The following is a 24,660-nucleotide window of genomic DNA, read 5'->3' as shown; positions in this document are numbered from 1 at the left end:
GGTCCGGGTGTCCCCGAGGTGTTCTCTGAAACATTCTGCAAGTAGGCGGCCCCTCACCCTAACCTCCTTCCACCTATCGCATTTCCAATGCCTCTCCCCCAAGTCCCTCCTCCCTACCTTTTATCTTAGCCTGCTTGGCACACTTTCCTCATTCCTGAAGAAGGGCTCATGCCCGAAACGTCGATTCTCCTGCTCCATGGATGCTGCCTGACCTGCTGCGCTCTTCCAGCAACACATTTTCAGTTATGGCAAGAGGCATTTACCATTCAAGTATATTCAGCTATATGTTTTCAAGCAAATTTGAAAAAAATGTATAAAGCATTGATTCATGGCACATGTTCACTAATATGCAAATAATTAAGCAGAAATTTAGGAGAAGTAAATACTTGTCAAAACTAGAATAATTTTAAACTCAACTTGCATCCAGATCACTGATGGCACCTATAGCAGAACCTCCACGATACTGTGTCTGTAAAATAATGATTTAAACAGATGTAGGTGGAAATGCTCTCAGGTTGCTAATAATTCTTTAAGCATTTTCTTCTTTGGTTTAGGGACTTTACCAGCGACTAAATGTTTGTTCAGATACTAGATATGATGGTATTGGTAAGAGCTCCAAAAGCTATAAATTAACATGCATTTTTGTACAAGGATCTCACATTGGACAATAGCTTAAAGTTTCCAACAATTTAGATTTTTGAACAACTCCACAGAAAGCTATTATTTGTGCATTTTATTTATGAAAAAATCTCAATTTAACATAAGCAGAACCAGCTTTCGAACTAATGTTACTGATTGCACACAAATGTGAGGGTAGTTGCATTTGCCACAGTTTAGCTAAAACGTAGCACAGATTTCAAAATGTTAAGTGAATTTTCAAAAATACAAGTAAAGATTATATTATGATTGTTGCATTTCTATTTCTCAAATTAAAAAAAAGTACACTTAAATGAGTCTTTGAGGTCTCAACAATTTTAATGCTTTATATCTTGTTCTCACAAGCTGTAGATTTTAAGGAACGCAAGCAGCTAGTATTGAAATCACCTTTCAAATGGTTTATATACCACAGGTAACTGGAATTTTATAATGGACTCAACTGCAGGTACTGTGGAATGCAGTAATAGAGGAAAAAGAAAATGCTGAGTTAGCATTAAATAGCAACTAGGAACAGACAATACCAATACCTCTTACCTATCACATACCTCAAAATGCAACAGTGAACATACAATGGTCATAAACTGACAAACATTAAACATGTTTATAAAGCTTTCATACATTGTCCTTTCAAATGGATAAGAACAAAGTCAATTGGTTACTTTTTGAAAGAAAATACTTTATATGGATTTGACTAACTCGACCTAGGGAGCAGAATTTCTTGCTTTTTTTTTAGAAAACATATTAAGAACTCATTTATAATTCCACTAAAAATTCTGTAAAGAAAACATTTTCAACCCCATCCACCCTACCCCGCACCAAAATTTAGCTTAAAATAAATCACTCTGAAGCAACATTTAGACCAGTCATTAGAAGACAGCACAATTTTAATTTGTTGATCTTTAGCTTACAGAGTAAATATTTTTCATCCAATCTTAATTTCAGTCTTGTTCAAACATATGATGAGCTTTTCCACTGCCAGTAAGGTATTAAAATATTTTTAAATGTGGTTTACCTTCAGTTAAGTAATCAGAATGTGTTTGATAGGAACTATTCATAAGGGGCTCATTCAGAAACCTGATAAATAGGTTTTGTCCTGATGCATCTTAGTTGGAATACTAATAGCTCATTTTGCACTTGACAAAAATCCAATGAAGCTTGAATCTTCCACAGTCAAACCCCATTGAATCACCTTCAGTTGATATATACAACCATTCTGCAAAGTCGTCTAATCAACTTATACATTTGTTGACTGAAGAGTGGCTGTATTGGAGACATATGAATGCTCAGTGTCATAATATTAGAGAGGTTATGTGTGCTTTTCCAGTATTTCTAGCTGCCATGAAATAATGGTTAATTGTGAAAAGAAATTGTTAAAACCTTAAGGATTCTGGAATTAGCCTGAAATTACAATGCTTATGTTCAGCCTCCAAACCATTAGGAAGCAGTTTCAGAGTTGAACATCATCTGATGACTGTTAAAAGCACACTTTAGTGTCAGTAAAGCTCTTAAAATACATCTATCAGGTAAATAAAACATGATGGGAGATGATTTTTTTAAAGTTGGCAAATATACCTTTGAGCACTGTACCTTTGTGAAGCAAATGTTTGCTATTTTTTATTTTAAAAACCAATCTAACTAAAGGTGTGTAGCTATCATCTATCTAAAATTCATTCCTAATGACCTATTGATGGATTTTCAAAGGAGATGCACTCATTAGTCTAGGAATGTTGGGATGGAGTAGAAAATCTAGCCATGCTCTAAGCATTTCTAATATTTTCTGTTTCTTTTACAGAAAATCTAGTCTATTGCCTAATGGTTCAATGCAATACCCATCAATACTACTGAAACATACTCACAATGTGTCAATTCCAAAACACAAGTATTGCCACCAATAGTTATTAGAGCCAGTATTAGAAATTTAACATATACTACAAATGATAACCATCTGAACCTGAAATCCCCTCACTTTGGTATATTTTGACTGTATGATTTTCACTTTACTCAACCAAAACAAAACTCCTCAAAAATAATAAGCATAACAATTATAAAATTCACTGAACTGCCAAAAAAGTGGAAACAGGACCCTATAAATTGCAGCATGTTCTTAACACTATATTGTATGCTAATATTAAAATATGTACTGAACAGACATGTTCACATTTGGTCACTGTATGTTAATTTGGTGTAAACGATGGTGGAGACTTCTTGTGTGGCAATTCTTCCAGTGCATCTACAACCTCCTCATATAATGGCAACTTCATAATGTCTTCATATGCTGGTGGCGGAGTCTGGTTGCAAAATTAAGTTCTTCATTACATAATGTTATTAAATAATACAGTTCAAATCAATCAGAAAATATTTTAATTCACTGAAGTACATAAGAGAATGGAATTTAAAAATGGTTGTTAAAATATCTCTCTAGTTCAAAAAAGAACCAGAAGGAATAACAATAACATTATACTTATGGTATGTTCTAGTTTTAAAAGGAGCATGAAGCAAACGGATCTTGAGTAGCACAAATAAACAGGTATAGTATTTCATCAACAATTACAGATCTGTCTTAGATTCATATTTATTGGCATTTTCTTATTTACAAATGATTAAGAGAATTAAAGCTCTCTGTACTAAACTATACTCACTATTGAGTTTTTGGTTTATCTTCCTGCGGAAATTTTTCCTATTTGGAAAACCCAAAAGAGAAGAGAAACAATTTTAATATTCAAGGCGGAAGCTGATGCCTTAAGGAATTCTACTCTCATGCCTGACATATGTAATTTAAACCTAGCCTACGTACACATTTTGACATTGAACAAATCCAAGACAAAGTTTCTTAGATGTCATCACAAATTTCCCTTAAGTTAAAGAAATCAATATTATAGTGCAGGCATGTCAGAACTTCAATATCATTACACTTTTGCAGGCTTGAAAGGTTGAGGGGGGGGGTGCGTGAAGTGAAAGTGAGCGATGATTTTTCCTGATCACTATACAGCAACTTGTACCTCAAGCTGCAAGTGTATTAGATCTGCTAAAGGTGATTCTGACAGATGGTCATTTCAATAAATTACCAAGGAAAAAATAGCATCTTCGAGATTAATGTGAAGGGATAGGTTTGTGATGGTGAGGGGGAAATATAGATGAGAGGTACTTGCATTGCCTTAATTTTCCACTGTCAGTAATAACCCATAAATACATAACAATCTCTCAAAGGTGTGACATAAAATATAATTTGAAAACCAGAGACAATTAATACATGGTGGTATTGTTAGTGAAAGATGAAATCAATGCAATAATGAGAAAGGATATCAACATGGAAAACCAAGGTGTGAAATCAGTCCATTGGAGTTAAGGAGCAATCAAGGGCAGAAAACATTGGTCAACTGGTCTCGAAATAGTCATGATAACATACAGAATGGCATTAAACAGGAAATTAGTGATGCACTCAACATGGGTGATACAGTACCAATCTAATAATATCATTAAATTTCTTTCATAAGTCTCAGTTAGGCCACTTTTTCTGTTAAGTTCTTTTCTCTGAAAGGAATGTATAATTGTTGCATTGTATGCATTTGGGGTGGATGAGGGGACAATAGTAACAATTGCCTCTCCATGTAATGCCCTTTTATGAAATTGCCCAGTGTGTCACAACCAACATTTTTCAAAATTCATTTGTGGGACTTGAGCGTCGCTGGCTAGCATTGATAGCCCAGCCCTATTTGCTCAAGGTGGTGGTGGTGAGCTGCCTTCTTGAATCGCTGCAGTCCATTTGCTGTGGGTTGACCCACAATGCCGGTAGGGAGAGAGTTCCAGGATTGTGCCCCAACCATTGTGAAGGAATGGCGGTATATTTCCAAATCAGAGTGGTGAGTGGGTTGGAGGGAAACTTGCAGATGGTGGTGTTCCCAAGTACCTGCCACACATTTTGACCCTAATAATCTACAACTCTGGGCATCATTCAAATTGTAGATATGTTGGTTGTCATATTTCAAAATACTCACCCCTCATGCGCTTGTAGATTTATGACCCATAAGTCATGGGTGACTTCAATCTGCCTACAGACTAGCCAAATCACATTAGCAATAATGCTGTAGTGAATGAAATGCTGAATTGTGTGCAAGGTAGATTTTTTTCAGACCAGTACACTGAGGAACCAACTGAAGAAAAGGCTATCCTAGATTTGGTTTTATGCAAAGAGAATGGGTTACTTAATAATTTTGTTCTATGTATTTTGGAAGAAATGACCTTAACATTATAGAATTCTTCACTGGCACAGAACATGTAGTATACAATCTGACACTAGAGTCCTAAATCTAAAGAAAACAAACTATAAATCTATGAGAAGTGAACTGGTTGAGATAGCCTGCATAACTTCATAAAAGGGCATTACAATGGATAGACAATGGTTACTAACCCAATGATATGTTCTTTTCTCTGAAAGGAATGTAACAGGGAAACTAGCTTAACCATGGCTAAAGAAAGAAAATACCAATGTTATTAGATTCAAAGAGGAATTATATGAAGTTGTATAAAAAAAAAGTAGAAAGCCTGAGAACGGGGAGTAGTTAAGAATTCAACAAAGGTGAACAAGAGTGCACAGGGAAGAAGGTTATCTAAGATTCCAAAGAGATCCTGATAAATTGGGCCAATGGGCTGAGGAGTGGCCTATTCTACGCTGGAGAAATCAAAAGCACATTGCACTGGGTGACCACTTTGCAGATCATCTTCAGTCCGTGCGCAAGCATGACCGCGACCTTCCTATAGCTGATCATTTTAACATAGCATCTTGCTCGATTGCCCACTTGTCTGCTTTCGGCATGCTGCAATGTTCCAGCGAGTCACAGCGCAAACTGCAGGAACAACATCTCATCTTCAGACTAGGGACTTTACAACCTTCTGGACTTAATTTTGATTCAACACCTTCAGATTGTGAATAAACTCCTATTTCTTCCCCTTTTTTTAGCTTTACTTGTTGCATTCTCTGTCACCATGTTCTCTCACACTGCCTCCACTCCAGTGAGATCATCTGTTCTTTCCAGTTTGACAGTTAGACATATCATTGTTCTGTCATTCTCACATTCTGATCATTTAATCAACATCCTGATGAAGGACTTACATCCAAAATGTCAATTCTCCTGCTCCTCGGATGTTGTCCGACCTGCTGTGCTTTTCCAGCACCACAACCTACAACTCTGGGTACTAAAGGAGATGGCCATAGAAATTGTAGATATGTTGGTTGTCACCTTCCAAAATATTATAAATTCTGATACAGCCATTGAAGGGTGGTAAATACAACCTCACTATTTAAAAAAGGGAGAAAACTGGGAATTACAGACTGGTTAGCCTAACATCAGTGATAGGGAAAATTCTGGAATTTATTATAAAAGGAAATTAAAACAGAATATACCAAATGGATTACATAAACCTGACGAAGCTTATGAAAGGGAAATCAAGTTTGTTATTTTGAGGTCATAAGTAGTAGAATAAATTAGGGAGAACTTGTGAATATGGCATATTTGGATTTTCAGAAAGCTTTTGATAAAGCCCTACATAAGAAGTTAGTGTACAACATCAAAGCATTTGAGATTGGTGGAATAAACTGACAGATTGAAAATTGGTTAGCAGACACGAAACAGAGAGAGGAATAAGTGGGTCATTTTCAGTGGAAGGCAATGACAAATAAGGTATTGCAGGGATCAGTGTTTGCCCCTAGCTATTCACAATACACATAAATTTGAGTGAAGTAATCCAAAGAAATATTTTTAACTTTGTAGATGAGACAAAACTAGAGTAGGATTGAGAATGTAAAGAGGCTTCAAGTGATTAGACAAGTTGAATGGTCTAAAATGAATTGCATTTTCAATATAATGTGAATAACCTAATGCATATCCACGGCAGAATATTATTTAAATTTCAATTATTTGTAAATATTGATAAAGGGAACCAAAACAGAAATAGCTGGAGACACTCAGCAGGTCTGGCAGCATCTAGGGAGAGAAAGCAGAGTTAACATTTTAGGGTTCAGTGATCCTTCTTCAGAACTGAGGTTGTAAGCATGAATGCAAAGGTTCTGAAGAAGGATCAAATGACCCAAATGCTAATTCTGCTTTCTCTCCACAGATGCAGCCAGACCTACTGAGTTTCTCCAGCTATTTTGGTTTTTGTTTCAGATTTTCAGCATCTGCAGTTCTTTTTTTTGTATAAATGAACCTGGGTATCCTTGTACACCAGTCATTGAAAGCAAGGAAGCAGGTACAGTAAGCAGTTAGGAAAGCAAATGGTATATTGATCTTCACTGCAAGAAAGTTTGAGTACAGGAAAAAGGAAGTTTTACTGTAGCTTTACAGGGCTTTGGTAAGACTGTACCCTGAGTATTATGTATAGTATTGACCTCCTTATAGAGGAGAAGATACACTTGCCATAAAAGGAGTTCGATAAAGGGTCCTCAGATTGATTTCTGGGATGGCATGTTGATCATACGCATAGAGATTGGCTTGACTGGGCCTGCATTTGCTGGTGTTTAGAAGAATGAGAAGGGAATCTCATTGAAAAGTATAAAATTCTGACAGGGCTGGATAGATAGATCCATGGAAGATGTTTTTCTTGATCAGAGTGCAGAGCAAGAGGTCTTGGCCTCAGGATACAAGGTAGGCCATTTTGGACTGAAGTTCAGCCATAATCATGCTGAATGGCAAAGTAGGCTCAATAGGCCAAATAGCTTATTCTTGCTCCAATTCTCTATGTTTATACAAATCAAATAAGTGGAGGATGCAGTATTGATTATATAAGCTTCATTGATTTCATTTCATTCAACAGGTCACCCTTCTATGCTTATTAGTTGGCCTTCTGCACATGAAAGCCTGAAATTTTAGAATATATAAACCACACTGCTGAGATAGAAGAGGATGTCAAGCAAAATGAGGTTGAAGATAATGGTGGCAATATAAATTTATATTAATCAACATGGTGCTTTACTAATGTTTCGTAACTAGCATAAGCATCCAACAAGCTTTAATTTTTAAATATTTACAGGACATCTTGAAATAGGAACACTATCAGAAAGATGTTGTTAAACTTCAAAGGTTCAGAAGAGATTTACAAGGATGTTGCCAAGGTTGGAGAGTTTGAGCTATAGGGAGAGGCTGAATAGGCTGGGGCTATTTTTCCTGAAGCTTTGGAGGCTGAGGGGTGACCTTGTAGAAGTTTATAAAATCATGAGGGGCGTGGATAGGGTAAATAGTCAATGTCTTTTCCACAGGGTAGGGGAGTCCAAAACAAGACAGCATAGGTTTAAGGTGAGAGGGGAAAAGATTTAAAAGGGATCTAAGAGGCAACCTTTTCACACAGAGAGTATAGAATGAGCTGCCAGAGTTGGTGATGGAGGCTGGTACAATTACAATATTTAAAAGGCATCTGGATGGGTATATAAATAGAAATAGGAAGGGTTTAAAGGCATATGAGCCAAATGCTGCTAACTGGAATTAGATTAAAGTAGAATATCTGGTCAACATGCACGAATTGACCAAAGAGTCTGTTTCCTTATTCTACATCTGTGACTTTAAATATCCATGCAATACATCAGCCATGATAGCAATGTGCTAAAATAAATCAGTGATACAAACAATTTAATAACAAGGCTGTATACAAATCAATTCATGAAGCTGAGCAGAGAAATTCAAAATAATTCAATTAATCTGCTGTGCCATAGACATGGATTCACACTCAACCCCATACCTTCAGCTGCCAACGAGAGTATATTGTTAAATGTTATGCATATCTGTTGAGGGAACTCAAGTGGCCATATTAGGATGCACATCTACTGATCATACACAAACGAAGGATGAAAACATATCTGATATACTCATCTTTTTACTCCCCACCGCAAAATCATTAGGCTGTGATAGCCAACTCTTACCCGAGAACGAAGATTAAGAAGAGTGTCAACTAAGCTGCTCTCCTGTTCCAATTCCTTAATAAACTTGAAGCAATTCCATGTAGAGTAGATGAAGAAAGACTACAGACAAAAATAGAAAGGATTGTGAGAAGATAAAGCTATTATTTAAATATTTTTCATGTTAGATCCTGGATATCAGGATTCTGACTAAATATTTACACCATTTTAAGTAGCACAAATGCCATGTTGCAAATTAAATGATGTACATAATTGCTAAGGGTAAAATATTACAGTTCCTCAAAGTTGTTAGTTTACACTGATATTTGTTTAGATTGGAAAGCCAAGAGTGAAATCTATTGGGGTTTATGACTGTTGTATTTATTTTGAATTTTAGTCCCCCTTTCACCTGTCTGTTCCTTCATAGATATACTGTAAATAAATGGCATTGTACAGTTTGAAGGAAGTGATAAAATAGGGAAAAATACAAAAAGAAAAAACAAACTGTCATTCAAAAATCCAGAATGTGCTGAGTTGTTTCTCATAATTCTTTTGATTTTCTTTTAAATGATGATGATGCAATCTTGTTTGCACAATAATGGATGATTTTTGACCCAACAGCTGATCAGGTGGTCCAGAGTCTTTCCTTGTATTAGAACTATTTATTTGTAGAGTCTTCAAGTTCTGTCTTTTTCACTCAACAACAGTAAGGGGTACTTTTTTTTGCAAGCTTCTGGACATCTGAATGCACTGCACTCATAGTTCTGCAGCAAACTACAACTGGACCAATCCCAAGACTGTCATTAAGTTTTAACCAAACTACAAATATTCCTGGTGTCACTCTAACATCTCACTGTTCAAAAAGTAACCGAGTCAAAAAGTGTGATGCAGGAAAAGCACATCCGGTCAGGCAGCATCTGAGGAGCAGGAGAGTCAACGTTTCAAAAATAAGATTTTTATTTGGAAGAGCTTATGCTCAAAATGTCAACTCTCCTGCTCCTTGGATGCTGCCTGACCGGCTGTGCTTTTCCTGCACCACACGCTTTGACTCTGATCTGCAGCACCTGCAGTCCTCATTTTCTCCAAAAAAATAACAGTCTTGTGCAAGTAAACATACACCACACAATTTCACTTAATCTTCAAGGTGCAAAACTTGCCTACAACGTTTAGTTATACAACAGACCAACTTCCATTTTTCAGTTTGTAATCCAAAAGAAAAGGTTTGCATACATTCACCATCCTTGGGAAAAAAGGAAATGAAATGCTATTTGTTAATGCATTTCATGACAAGGTAAATATGGTATATACAATAAGACATAAGAGACAAGAGAATTACATTCAATTATCCTCACACATAGTTTATGCAACACTTTTACCATTTATCTTTCCTTTTATATACTTAAACTATTCCTGCATAATTGCACTTTTGATAACGTACATATTGACCACATCATGTTTTTCTGTTTTCACAAGAAATCTTTGGAGAATACATGAACATAAGAAATAGGAGCAGGAATATGCCACTCAGCCCCTTAAACCTGCCCCACCATTCAATAATATGGCTGAACTGTCCCAGGCTTCAATTCCTCTTTAGTGTCAACTTCTTATAGGCCTCAACTCTTGATATTTTAAAAATCTACTTCTTCTTTAAATACTTCCAGTAATTTAGTCTCCATAACTCTCTGGGGTAAAGAATTCCAGATATTCACCACCTTCTGGGAGAAAAAAAAATCTTTGCATCTCAATTTTTAGGGACTTTTATTCTGAAACTATGTCCTTTAGTTTGAGACTCCCCATGAACGAAACATCTTCTCAACGTCTATCCTCTCAAGCCCCTTCTTGTTATGATTCAATTAGACCAGCACTCATTCTTCTAAACAATGAATAAAGGACTAACTTATTTAGCCATTCTTGATAAGTCAATTCCTTCATCCCAGGCATTAGCCTAGTGAACTCTTTTGAAGTGCTACCAATGCCAATATATCCTCTCTTAAATACAGGATCAAAAACTATACACAATATTCAAAGTGCAGTGTCATTAACACCTTGTACAGTTGTAACAAGACTACAATTATTGAATGGTGGGACAGGTTTAAGGGGCTGACTGGAATATTCAAACAGACTCGCTACCACAGCCACGTCCTCAAACAGACTCGCTACCACAGCCACATCTCCTTCCTCAGCACCTGTCTACGGAACTGACTGATCCCGCATGGACTCTGGACTACATTCAGACTTCCTGAAGAAGGGCTTATGCCCGAAACGTCGATTCTCCTGTTCCTTTGATGCTGTCTGACCTGCTGCGCTTTTCCAGCATCACACTTTTAAGCTCTGATCTCCAGCATCTGCAGTCCTCACTTTCTCCTGTAACAAGACTACGCTAATTTTAAACTTAAACCCCTTGCATTAAAAACAGAAAGCATGCTAATTTTGAGATTCATGCACAAAAACACACATATCCTTCTGCATTGCACATTTTTGGAGTCTTTCTCTGTATAAATAATTGATTCTTATTCCCAAATGACCACGGATGTTCCTAATTTAAATTCCATCTGCCAAGCATTCAACTATTCACTCAACCTGTTCACATCCCCTTGCAGATTCCTAATGTCCTCATCACAACATATATTCTCATGTACTTTTTAATCAGCAAATTTGGATACATTACACTCTGCTCCCTCCTTGAAGTCAGTGTCATACAGCATAGAAACATGCATTTCGGCCCATGTCCATGCCAACCAACCAACACCAAACTCCACTAATTCCATTTCCTGCATTTGGTCCATAGCCTACTATGGATTGGCATTTTAAATGCTCATCCAGATGCTTCTTATATGTTGGGAAAGTACCTGCCTCCACGACCCTCTCAGGCAGCATGTTCCATATTTCTACCACCCTCTGGATGAAAAATCTTTTTCTTAGATCTCCTCTAAACCATTTATCCCATGTGTTAAACTTATGCCCTCTGGTCTTAAGAAACATCTGTATGCAGAAAAGATTCTCACGATCTAATCTGTCTCTGCCTCTCAATTTTGTATACCTCAATCAGATTCACCCTCAGCCTCCTTTGCTCGAAGGAAAACAAATCCAGTCTTTCCTTAGAACGAAGTCTTGTCATCCCAGGCAACAACCTTGTGAATCTCTCTGCACACTCTCCAGTGCAATCATGCCCTTCCAAAAGTGTGGCAATCAGAACTGCACACAATATTCCATCTGTGACCTAACCAATGTTTTATAAAGTTCCATCAAGACTTCTTTGCTCCCATATTCTACACCCCTGCTAACAAAGGTGAGTGACCAATATGTCTTCTACACTATCTTGTCTACCTGTGATAACACTTTCAGAGATCTATGGACTTATACATCAAAGGTCCATTTGTTCCTCAGTACTGCCGAGGGTCCTACCATTCATTGTGTATAGCCTTCCCATCTTACAATTCCCAACATGTTTCTTAATAGAATTAAATTCCATCTGCCATTGCTCTGCCCAATTTACTATCAGATCAATATCAGACTGTAGCCTGAGTCCATCCTCCTATCAACATCAGCAATTTTCGTGTCATCTGCAAATTTACACATTCTACATTCACATCCAAGTCAACAACGTATATAAATATCAGCGAAGGTCCCAGCACTGATTCCTGTGGTACATTGCTGGTCAGTCTTTCAATCACAAATACATCCCTCCACCAAACCGTGCCTCCTATTAGCAAGTCAATTTTGCAACAGTTTGCCAACTTGTGTTGGACCCCATAGGCTCTTACCTTTTGGACCACTCTTCCATGTGGGACCTTGAATGAATGAATGAATGAGTTTTATTGTCACATGTACTTGAACGAGTACAGTGAAAAGTTGGTAAGTTGCCACTTATAGCACCATCTGAGGTACAAAAGTACCTAGGTACAACTTCTTCAGTTCCAGATTAGTTACACTGTAACAATGTCACCAATATGCTCTTGGTGTCATCATAGATACAGAGTACTTAGGTACAATCCATAGTTACAGAATAGCAAAAAGAAGAAAGAAAGTTACATTGCAGCTATACACAATATAACCACAGGTCAGAAAAACAAGCAAGTTAAAAGGAAAAATATCACAGTCTCTCTCCAAGGGCTCTCCACAGCAGACCAGTGTAGGGGGCTTCCACGTGGTCTGACTGCTGGCTGCTGCCATGTTCTGCAATGGGCCACAGCCCCCGTTTCACACCAGGCCGCTGATGTCTCCACTTGGGGCTGCTGACTTCAGAGGCTGGGTGTCCGATGCCAAGACTCCGAGAAGACACAAGAAAAGAAAATCACAGAAGGGAAGAAAAAAATGGAGATAAAAAAAGAATGGGTGGAATGGATGAGCTCTGGCTGGAGCAACCAACGCCTTGTCAAACATTTTACTCAGGTCAACTCAACATCAACAGCACTAACCCCATTTAGTTAACTTTTCAAAAAACAGAAATTTGTCAGATAGGATGTCCCTCTAACAAATCCGTGCTGACTATTCCTGATCAATCCCTGCATTTCAAGTGTTGTTTAATCCTGTCCCTCAGAACCAATGGTTCCCCTATCACTGATATCAGACTAACTGGTCTGTAATTACCTGACCTATCCCTGCTGCCCTTCTTGAACAAAGAAACCACATCAGGGCAGTGTTTGTCACTGGCCACCCGGGTGTTTTCCTATCTTCCTGGTGGTGGAAATTGAATAAAGATTCGTGCACTTTGTCTTTCACTGTGTCTCACACCTGCACACACACACCATGGGTTCTGGGGAAAAAATAAGCACTACTGCACTTAGGTGGTAGTGTGGGGGTTAAAAAAAAAATATATAAATAAATAAATAAATAAAACCAGGCGGACTCCCTCCAACAAAAAAAAGAAGAAAAAAAAAAAAATAAACCGCAAGCACCTGTTTTGATCACACAGCACTGTCCCTTGCTGTGAAGGGCAGTGCTTGTCACTGGCCACGCGGGCAAGAAAAGAAAAAAACGAAAAGAAAGAAAAAAAAAAGAAACCACATCAGCTGTCCTCTAGTCAACTGGCACTTCATTGGTGGCTAGCAAAGCACTAAATATCTCTGCCAGGGCCCAGCAATCTCTTTCTTCACCTCCTATGGCAGCCTGGAATACATCTGATCAGGCACTGAGGATTTATGCAACTTTATACCTGCTAAATATTTAATACTTCCTCCTTATTAATCTGGATGCACTTAAACTCCACCCCATCTAATCCTTTCATACTAAGGTAATCCCAGTTAATACTAAAAAAGTTAAAATCCCCTGCAACTATAATCCCATTTTATTGCTACAGATCCCCCTACATCCTCAACATTCTTGACTAATATAGTACTTACTTCCTACCTCTATATTTTCTTATGGTTCCCAAGTTAACATTAATAGAAAAATTGGAGGATTTCTCTCTAAATACAAGTTTACATTGTCTAATTGCTCTGTATTTTTGTTTTGGCTGGTCAGATTGTAGAAGTTTTGCATTGCACATTACTTAACTCTCACTCTTCCACTGCTCTTACCATCTGACATACTTGCTCTTCTATCTCTGTCTTCCTCTCTATTACTATAACACTTTGATAAGTTTGTGATAGAATGGATTCTTCTTCCTGCAATTCGGAATATGTACTAGACAAGACAGATTACTAACCCTCCTAACTACCTTATCTGAATCACTGAATTTGCTTTCAGAGGTTCAGTCTGTAAAATGAATAACACTAACACCTTGTCTTCCTGTTAAAAATGTTCTAATTGTAATATGTTTGCCTGTCATTCTTTCCTTTTTGGCAAATTTTCCTGAACTACTTTGCTTGTTCCTATAAATCTGTCTAGAAATAGGGATACATAATTCAATATTAAGGATTCATTTTTGTTTTACTTAAGTACTTCACTGACCAATTTTAATAGATCTCTTATTTTATGACCATAGATCAATTTGAATGGACTAAACACAGTAGATTTATTTGGGAATCTCAAGTAGCAAATATAACAGCTCTGATGCCCAAATCATATCAATTCCAGACAAACAACAGGTCATACTTCATGGCTGCTATTTTAGATACTAATATAAATTTGACATTCAACAACAGCTGTATTTCTTACCTTCAAACACAAAACGCATAGAAACAGAAACGTGAATGCAATCATGGCTTTAGTGGAGCCTGGCTCAATCAGACTGTCTCGTTCTGGGAAATAAAACTTGGCAGGAAAATTATCACTTAATCAGAAGTACAAACCAAGCAATATAAATCATAAAAAGAAATAAAAAAAAGAGCATTACAAAACATTGCTGACTTCCCATCATTAAAACTATACAAGACACTAGTCAGATTATACCTGAAATACCGTGAATGCATACTGACATTGGAGGCAGTCTAGAGATGGTTCACTAAGTTGAGTCCATATATGGAGGGATTTTTTAATGAGGAGAAGTTGAGTGAGTTGGGCTTGTACTCATTGAAGTTTAGAAGAATGAGAGTGACCTTACTGAAGCATGCAGGATTCTTAGGGAGCTAGACAGGGTAGTTGCACGGAAATTATTTCACCTTCTAAGAGCGTTTTAGAGCAGAGGGAATAATCTTTGAATAAAGGAGTCACCCATTAAAGATAGAAATGAGATGGGTATGTTTCCGGCAGAGGGCAGTGAATCTATGGAATTCTTTGCCACAATGGTGGCACGTTAGCACAGTGGTTAGCACTACTGCCTCGCAGCGCCAGAGACCCGTGTTCAATTCCCACCTCAGGCAACTGTCTATGTAGAGTTTGCACATTCTCCCTGTGTCTGCATGGGTTTCCTCTCACAGTCCATAAATGTGCAGGTTAGGTGAATTGGCCATGCTAAATTGCCCGCAGTGTTAGGTGAAGGGGTAAATGTAGGGGAACAGGTCTGGGTGGGTTGCTCTTTGGAGGATCAGTGTGAACTTGTTGGGCCGAAGGGCCTGTTTCCACACTGTAAGTAATTTACTTTAATCAAGATTGGTGGTGAGGCGAGGTTATTATGCAGACTCGAGCCTGAGACAGTAGGAATCAGTAAAGGAATCACAGTTTGCGAAAAGGCAAGAAAGTGGAGTTGAAGATGATCACATCAGTCACAATGAATGCCAACACAGACCCATTGTATCAAATAGCCTGTTTCTATTCTGATATCTTTTGGTCTTATGGTTTCAACAGGGTAATTGACATAGGGATGGAGATATAACTCAGCAGTCTTTGTGATGAACAGGTTATGGGGTCAAAGGCTCAAACAGGACGTCCACGTTCCTAACACTTCAATCAACCCATAACAGTGACCAGAGAAGAGAAGACCAGAATCAGAGGTAAGGAATTGGCATTTGCATCACATTCAGTCAATGGCTTCAATCTTTTAGTGTTTAATTAGTAGAAGCTACTGCTTATATCAGGTTGGATATTCGGCCAGAATGCTGCCAATACAAATTAAAGACTGTATAGGGAAGCAGATGACACTTTTTGGATGATGTTGCAAAATGAATAGCAAGTAAATGAGAAATAGAACGTTGCCAAGGATAGCACCTTAGAGACTCTACTGTTAATGGTATGGAGTGGGAATAGGAGTTATTTCAAGAAATTCCAATTAGATATCTATTTCTAGTAGGATATTTGGAAGTAGAATCAGGCAAAGGCATTCCTACTGAGCATAAAGCTATTATAGGTGGTTGACATGGTCAACCACACTCAAGGTTACAATGACAGATGGTGTAATTTGACTTTTACTTGGGCCAGTTCATTATTGTAGTGACAACATAAAGTGATTGGAGACGTACAAACAAATTGTAGGAAAGGTGGACATGTACTTAGCAGGCAATAACACATCGGGATGACATAGTAGTTTGAGAAGATAATGAGATGACAGTAGATTTTCTTGTGAGGAAGGGTTAATAGAAACAGACTTCCAAAGGGGTTGGGAACAATACCCAAAGTAAGAGAATCGCTATTATCAATTTCTTCTTTAGCAAACAACACACATACAAAGAAAATCGAGAGGCAAAAAGACAAAAACTGTTCACTTTCAAAATGGAAAATCCAAGAACCTTAGAAATAGCTACTTACCACATTTTGAATATAATGTTTTGCGTGAATATAATCTGGAAGATCAACATAGATGCCAACTACTTCTATGCAATAGATGAAGAAGTCAACTACCAGGTAGCATATAAATGGAATCAGAAAATCTGGAAAGTACTATGCCAAGGAAAAAAAAAGGAAACAAAACTGATCAATAGAAGTGCTATTTCCCGATATATTTTTGTTGAATGATTGGGAAATTTAAAAAGTGAAATAACTGATTGAAAATGTCTTTATATTTCATGGAGTACATTTCTTCTACATTGTGTTGGTATTTCTCGCTCCCCTATCCCACAGCTGCAAACAAAGTTTCTTTTCCGTACTGACTACCATTGATTATCATCCCAGATTCCACACTTCGCCTATGTGGCAGTTATTCAATCCATTCAGGTGCCAGGCAAGACTCTGGAAAGATTTAATCAATTGGGGCCCTGTCAATTTTGTCGCTGGGTGCCTGCCCCCTCCTGTGAAATCAAGGCAAGAGTGATAAACAGTAAATATATTAATACTTTCTCCAAGATTTTGCCAAGTTAGTTTATGGGCAACATGCCTGAGATATTGCAAGTAAATTCAACAGCTATTTGAAAAAAGATAGAAGCTTTAATCTGTTCAAAACATTAAAATCCCTCGGGATAGGTTGTATTTATTCAATATTGATGAAAGAGATTCCAGTACAGAATTGTGATTCACTTGACTATCACTGAAGGATTTTTGGGCATTAAGGTAAGAGAAGACTGGAAACAGACCAATATGGTTTCCACATTAAAAAAAATTATAACAGATATGGGCAACAAACAGACATTTTAATTCAACATTAATTCCACAAACTAATAATAATTAGGAGTCCACTTGACCTATCGTGATTGTGATGGCTCTTTGAAAAAGCCCGGAGAAAATAAGGACTGCAGATGCTGGAGATCAGAGTCAAAAAGTGCAGTGCTGGAAAAGCACAGCCAGGGAGGCAGCATTAGAAGAGCAGGACAGTCAACGTTTTGAGCATAAGCTCTTCATCAGGAATGATTACTAATGATGAGCTTATGCACGAAACGTCAACTCTCCTCCTCAGATGCTGCCTGAACCAGCTGTACTTTTCCAGTGCCATACCTTTTGACTTTGAAGAAGCTAGCTAACTTGTCCCACTTCCCTGCACTTAACCCATAGATTCTTTCTTCCCTTTCATGTCTCATTCTCTTTTCAATGTTGCTGCTGATTCAGTTTCCATCAGCTCTTCAGGTAGCACATGTTTCTTGTTGTCCGGAGTTACTCTACCTGTCACGTTTTTGTTCTTTGTTTACTGACTATTCTGTCACGAGAAACAGCTTTTCCAAACTAACTCGAACAATTTATTCATTCATTCATGATCAACTCTATGAAATTTCTTTATCTTCTGCAAGGTGATCCACAACAATCTCTTCCTATCTCAACAGCTGATTTAGTAAATCTTTTCTGCATCCTTTCAAGGAACTTGACATCTTTCTGAAAGTCCAGAAATGAACTCAATGTTCCAGGTAAGTCCTAAACAATCTCCTAACATTTTTTTCAAGAATCTCCTTATTTCTGTAACCTATTTGATTATCAACAAAGCCACAGAGCTCATATATGTCTTAACAGCCTTCTCAACTTGCACTATCACCTTCAAATATTTCATTACATATTTCCATGTGCTTCTGTTCCTCCATTCTTTTTAAAGTGTGGAACTTGATTCAAATTACTTCTCATCATTCTTCCTTCAAAAACATATTATTTCATGCTTGCTTACATTAAAATTTAAATCTGCCACGTTTGCCCATTTCACCAATGGGCACCCCACTGTTCACTATATTCGAGATTTTGTTTTAAATCAGCATAAATATTGAAAGTACAACTTGGATACTCAAGTCCATTTCATTAATACATATCAAAAAGAACAGACCTAATATCAACTTCTGGATATTATGTGTATATTTCTTTTAATTTGAAAAATAACATTCACAATTATATTTTGATTTCTGCACCTCAGTCAATTTTGTATCCATTATGCCTTTGTCCTTCTAATCCCATAAGTTTTCATTCCATTCACTTGAAGACCATTCATATAATAAAAACCTAACAGTCAGCTTTCATTTTGAATTCAGAAGGGGTACAGCTCATTTATTTATTTTGCATCTTTAAGAGTAAAGTAACCCAGGCACTTCATAGCAGTGTTATCAAACAAAATATGGTAAGAGAAAATACCTGGGTAGAAGAATTAGATTTTAAGGACTGTCTTGAAGAAGGAAAAGGAATAGGTGGAGACAGCTTAGGGCTTCAGCACTGAAAGAATGGCCAATGGTGGAGAAATTATAAATCAGAGGTCCACAATAGAGGAGTGTAAGTAGGGCTGGAGGAGATTAGAAAAATAGAGAGGGGTAAGCCATTCAAGAATTTGGAAACAATGAAAAGAGGGCTGCACTATTGCCAGGGGTTCAAATCCCAGGTAACGGTGGCAACAAAATTCTTATCAAGCATTGTAAAGCCTATCTGTTCTTTCCCTGTAAATCTACTTCTATTTAATTACTTAAATTTATTCCATTACACACTATAACAACACCAGCTTTTCACAGGCTACAGAGGGAAAACACTGAGAAAGGTGAGATTTTGGCATGGTGCTGTGCTCAGAGGCAAAGAGATGCAATTTCAGAGTACTTTTGTGGACCAATTTGGATGAAAATTGCAGGGAAGTGTAATGCAGGACTTCTGCAGCTGTATTAATAATAATTTAATACAGCCTGCACACGGAGGTAGTGCTCCATACTTGGTTTGTACTTGGGTAAAATGAAGCTCTGTGTACGTTCAGATAAACATTTAAAGGTCAACTTCTTGCAGTTGGAACATCAGTGGCATTTTTTTCACATGTTCAAAGCAGCCTATTAATCCCACATAAAAAAAATGCTTGGAGCTTTTTTAGAAAATCTGGCCAAGAAAGCTAAAAAATAGACATTTAGAAAATGTACCAGATTCCGTTACATGACAAATTCAAGGTGGTGTCAAGTTGGTTGACAAAATGATGCATGAATTCAGATTGACAATCTCAGAAAAGATGCACAAATTAGAAAAAATGCAATATAAAAAGATTGGTAACTTAATGCAATTTAAATGAATATTTTTATGCAGATAGATGCCTAACTTTAATATAAAATGAGAGATCTTACCTTAATAATTCCATAAACTCCTAAGCCACTGATAGCAGTCATGAAAACGTCAAAGATAAAAGATGTAAAAGTGTCCGCTGAAAGACATAGTATATTTTCACACATTAATGATATGGAAAATAGATACAAATAGCAGAATTGTTGGGACAATTATTCAAATAAAATATGAGACTGTCCAGCAATGACAAGTGGCAGACATACTGTTTCGCTATTCAAAATCAAACCCCTTTCCATTAGAATATATTTAACCTGTATTTTGATAATAGCCAGGCTGAGAACTAAAGTTTTATTCGAATAAATTTTCAAATATTTTTCCAACTTCGTTAACAACCAGGACATTCTTGACTTTCTTCTTCTTGGAGGTCAACAGAATAGTTAAAATCTAAGACGCTGAACAAAATTTAATCTAGATATGAACATCAAAACCAATATTCATGATCAAAAGGGATACCAATCTTCATTTAGCTGAAAAGCAACTGTCAAAGGCAAGTCAGTCACTTTCACAAGAGTTGCCCTTGCCCTCTTCCAAAATGTACATTTCTCCTCTTCACCTCCTGATAGGATGTTGTGAAACTTGAAAGGGTTCAGAAAAGATTTCTGAAGATGTTGCCAAGGTTGGAGGATTTGAGCTGTAGGGAGAGGCCGAATAAGCTGGGGCTGTTTTCTCTGCAGCGCAGAGGCTGAGAAATATAGGATTGTAGAAACAGAAGGTGGTCTACTAAAGCCTTTGAATCTAACATATGACTTTAAAATGCAAGACTGCTTATCATGGTCTCAGGGTGCACGGTGGCTCAGTGGTTAGCACTGCTGCGTCACAGCACCAGGGACCCGGGTTCAGTTCCAGTTCCGGTGACTGTCTGTGTGGAGTTTGCACATTCTCCCCAGGTCTGCGCCGGGTGCTCCGGTCTCCTCTCTCAGACCAAAGGTAAGCAGGTTAGGTGAACTGACTGTGCTAAATCGCCCATTGTGTTCAGGGATGTTTAGGATAGATGCATTAATCAGGGGTAAATATAGGATAGAGGGAATGGGTCTGGGTGGGTTAGTCCAAGGAGGGTCGGTGTGGACTTTTTGGGCCATTGGCCTGCCTCCACATTGTAGGGATTCTATGGATTCTATGTTGTACAGCATCAACATAAATTGGCTGTGTATGCACCATTTTGGTGCACTGCAGATTTTCTAACCTAAAAATCATTAAATGTTCTTTTCTTAACATCTAAAATATTCACCTACCTCCGTGAAAGACACCTTCAAGATGAATACCAATCATAGAAACATCTACCCTTGAATCTGGCCTGAACAACCGTACCAGCTCAAATCCAGCCATTACAGTCCAAGCAACCTGTAAAATAAAAAAAAGCATCTTGCTATTATTAAATACACTTAGTAATAGTGTGCAAGAATTTGATAAATCAAATTTCCTATTTTGCTTTTAAGTACTATTTCAGGTTTACTCTCAAATAGTCCAGTTAAAATTAAGTATGGTAACTAAGATTAAATTTTAAAAGCAAGCTGTTAACTGTCACAGTAGCTGTCTCGGTGTCATTTTGTCTGGTGAAAAATAACTATCACATTTGCTTTAATTACACTGTAGAACTTGAGGCTCCTTTATCAGCTGAAAGTAGTAAGTAAAACTTTGAATTCGGTAGCTTGAAATTAGTATGATGTTCATTTCAAACAAGAATTGTCATGTCCATGAATTAGACTTTGGTTTTGTTACCTGCTTTGAACTGTTAACTGTAGGTCAGAACACTATTTCATGAAAATCTTGCTAGGAATTACTACTGATATTTTTTCTTCATTGCCTCAGTCCAGGGGAAGAGGTTAGCACATTTCTATTTTTTTAATTCACTTGTGGGATGTGGGCATCGCTAGCTGGCCAACATTTTTGTTACCCTTGAGAAGTTGTTGGTGAGCTGCCTTCTTGAATGGCTGAAGTCTATGTGCTGTGGGTTGGTCCACAATGCCCTTAGAATCGGAATTCCAGGACATTGACCCAGTGACAATGAAAGAACGGCAGTCAGGATAGTGAATCGCTTTGAGGGAAACTTGCAGATGGTGGTGTTGTTATGTATCTGCTGCCCTTGTCCTTCAAGATGGGAGTAGTGCTAAGGATCTTAAGGTGGATTTCTGCAGTGCATCTTGTAAGTAGTACATAGTGCTGTTACTGAACATCAGTGGTGGAGGGAGTGGATGTTTGTAAATGTAGTGCCAATCAAATGGGCTGCTTTGTCCTGGATGGTGTAAACCTTGAGTTGGAGTTACACTCACCCAGGCAACTGAGCTTATTTCATTACAGTTCAGACTTGTGCTTTGCAGACAACAGACAGGCTTTGGGGAGTCAGGAGGAGAGTTACTCGCCGTAGTATTCCTCGCCTCTGACCTGCTCTTGTAGCCATTGTGTTTATGTTTCGAGTTCAGTTGACTTTCTGGTCAATGGCAACCCAAGATGTTGATAATTGGAGAATCAGTGATGGTAACACCACTGAATATCAAGGAGTGGTGGTTAGATTGTCTCTTATTGGAGATGATCATTGTGTGGTATGTGTGTGATGTGAATGTTACTTGCCAGCCTAAGCCTGGATACTTCCACATCTTGTTGAATTTGAATACGGACTGCTTCAGCATCTGAGAAGATACAAATGGTGCTAAACGTTGTGCAATCATCAGCAAATATCCCCATTTCTGCTCTTATGATGGAGGAAGGTTATGGATGAAGCAGCTGAAGATGGTTGGGCCAAAGACACTGCCCTGAGGAACTTCTGCAGAGATGTACTGGAGCTGAGATGACTGACCTTCAACAACCACAGTTATCTTCCCATGTGCCAGGTATGACTCCAACCACTGAAGAGTTTGCCCACTGATACCCAATGAGTCCAGTTTTGCTTGGGCTCCTTGATACCACACTTGGTCGAATATAGTCTTGGTACCAAAGTCTGTCACTGTTACCTCTGGAATTCAGCTGTTTATTTAAAGCAAATTTGGTCAGGAGCTGAGTGGCTCTGGCGGAACCCAAACTGGGTGTCATGGGGCAGGTAACTGCTGAGCAGATGGTGATTGATAGCATTGCTGATGATACCTTCCATCACTTTACTGATGATAGAAAGGAAGTAATTAGCCGGATTGGATTTGTCTTGCTTTTCATTTTCAGGACATATCTGGACAATTTTCCACACTGTTGGGTGAAAGCAAATATTCTAACTGTACTGGACGAGCTTGACTTGGGGAGTGACTAATTCTAGAGCACAGTCTTCAGTGCTATTACTTGAATGTTGTCATGGTCCACATTTATCCAGTGCCTCCAACTGTTTCTTGATATCAAATGGAGTGAATTAAATTGGTTGAAGACTGGCACCTGTAATGCTAGGGTCAAGTGGAGGAAGCAGATGCATCAGCCTTATCGATTGGGACCACAACTTTTCACTTTAATGATGTGGATGAAGTAACTGAGGACATTCTGGTTAAATTTGCAGATGATGCAAAAATAGGCAGGGAGGCTGAAGGACGATTTAGACAGGGCAAAGAAACGGCAGATGAATACAATGTGGGAAAGTGTGAGGTCATGCACTTTGGTAGGGAGAACAGAGGCATGAACTATTTTCTAAATGGAGAGAAAATTCAGAAATCAGAAGTGCAAACAGATTTGGGAGTCCAGGTCTCTCTTAAGGTAAACTTGGAGGTTGAGTCAGTAGTTGGGAAGGAAAATATAATGTTGTCATTCATCTCAAGATGGCTTCTGAGGCTTTCAAAGGCTCTGATCTGACCACATTTAGAGTATTGTGAGCAATTTTGGGCCCCCTACCTCAGGAAAGATGTACTGGCCCTACAGCAGGTCCAGAGGACATTCATGAGAATGATCCCAGGAATGAAAGGCTTACTTGACATATGAGAAATGTTTAAGGACTCAGGGACTATACTTGATGGAGTTTAGAAGGGGGGGGGTCTGATTGAAAGGTACAGAATACTGAATGGCCTGCCCAGAGTGGATGTTGGGAAGATGTTCCATTGGCAGGAACACAAGGACCCAAGGACACAGCCTTAGAATAATGAAAAAACCTCTTAGAATGGAGATAAGGAGAAATTTCTTTAGCCAGAGAGTGGCAAAACTGTGGAATTCATTGTCACAGAAGGCTGTAGAGACCAGGTTCATTGAGTATATGTAAAACAGATAAGTTCTTGATTGTCAAGGGGATCAAAGGTTATGGGGCGAAAGTGGGAAAATAGAGTTGAAAACATAATCAGCAGTGATTGAAAGGCAAAGCAGCCTCAATGGCTTGAATGCCCTACTTTCTGCTCTTATGTCTTATGGGTCTTATCCATAAGCTTCAATTATACTATAATTGACCATTAGCCCAGTAGCCATAGTAACTATAGGCCGGTGAGTCTCACTTCTGTTGTGGGCAAAATCTTAGAGAGAATTGTAAGGGATAGGATTTATGAACATCTGGATAGGAATAATGTGATCAAGGATAGTCAGCATGGTTTTGTGAAGGGCAGGTCGTGCCTCACAAACCTTATTGAATTCTTTGAGAAGGTGACTAAGGAGGTGGACGAGGGGAAAGCGGTAGATGTGGTGTATATGGATTTTAGTAAGGCGTTTGATAAGGTTCCCCATGGTAGACTACTGCAAAAAATACGGAGGTATGGCATTGAGGGTGAGTTGGAGGTTTGGATTAGGAATTGGCAGGCTGGAAGAAGACAGAGGGTAGTAGTTGATGGCAAAGGTTCATCTTGGAGTGCCATCACTAGCGGTGTTCCGCAAGGATCTGTTTTGGGACCATTGCTGTTTGTCATTTTTATAAATGACCTGGAAGAGGGGTTAGAAGGTTGGGTGAGAAAGTTTGCGGATGATACGAAAGTCGAAGGAGTTGT

At 38.2% G+C, this 24,660-nt stretch overlaps 1 protein-coding gene across 2 annotated transcripts in view; it reads right to left on the bottom strand.

Moving 5' to 3' along the window:
• Window positions 1–822: 822 nt before the first annotated feature.
• Window positions 823–24,660, bottom strand: part of LOC122563411 (lysosomal-associated transmembrane protein 4A-like) — a 36,019-nt gene continuing 12,181 nt past the window's right edge. Inside the window, exons 2-8 of one of the 2 annotated variants that reach the window (XM_043717151.1) lie at window positions 21,022–21,130; window positions 19,792–19,868; window positions 16,607–16,738; window positions 14,642–14,737; window positions 8,567–8,665; window positions 3,297–3,334; window positions 2,854–2,945 (exon numbers count right to left, since the gene is read on the bottom strand). In XM_043717151.1, coding sequence (XP_043573086.1) covers window position 2,945; window positions 3,297–3,334; window positions 8,567–8,665; window positions 14,642–14,737; window positions 16,607–16,738; window positions 19,792–19,868; window positions 21,022–21,130 — 552 coding nt within the window. In that variant the 3' untranslated portion in view covers window positions 2,854–2,944. Of the gene's footprint in view, window positions 2,946–3,296; window positions 3,335–8,566; window positions 8,666–14,641; window positions 14,738–16,606; window positions 16,739–19,791; window positions 19,869–21,021; window positions 21,131–24,660 lie in introns of both variants that reach the window. The other variant, XM_043717150.1, reaches the window with a different exon arrangement.

This window comes from Chiloscyllium plagiosum, chromosome 27 (genome assembly GCF_004010195.1).
Source record: "Chiloscyllium plagiosum isolate BGI_BamShark_2017 chromosome 27, ASM401019v2, whole genome shotgun sequence".
NCBI lineage: Eukaryota > Metazoa > Chordata > Chondrichthyes > Orectolobiformes > Hemiscylliidae > Chiloscyllium > Chiloscyllium plagiosum.
This window is presented reverse-complemented; position numbering and strand designations above follow the sequence as displayed.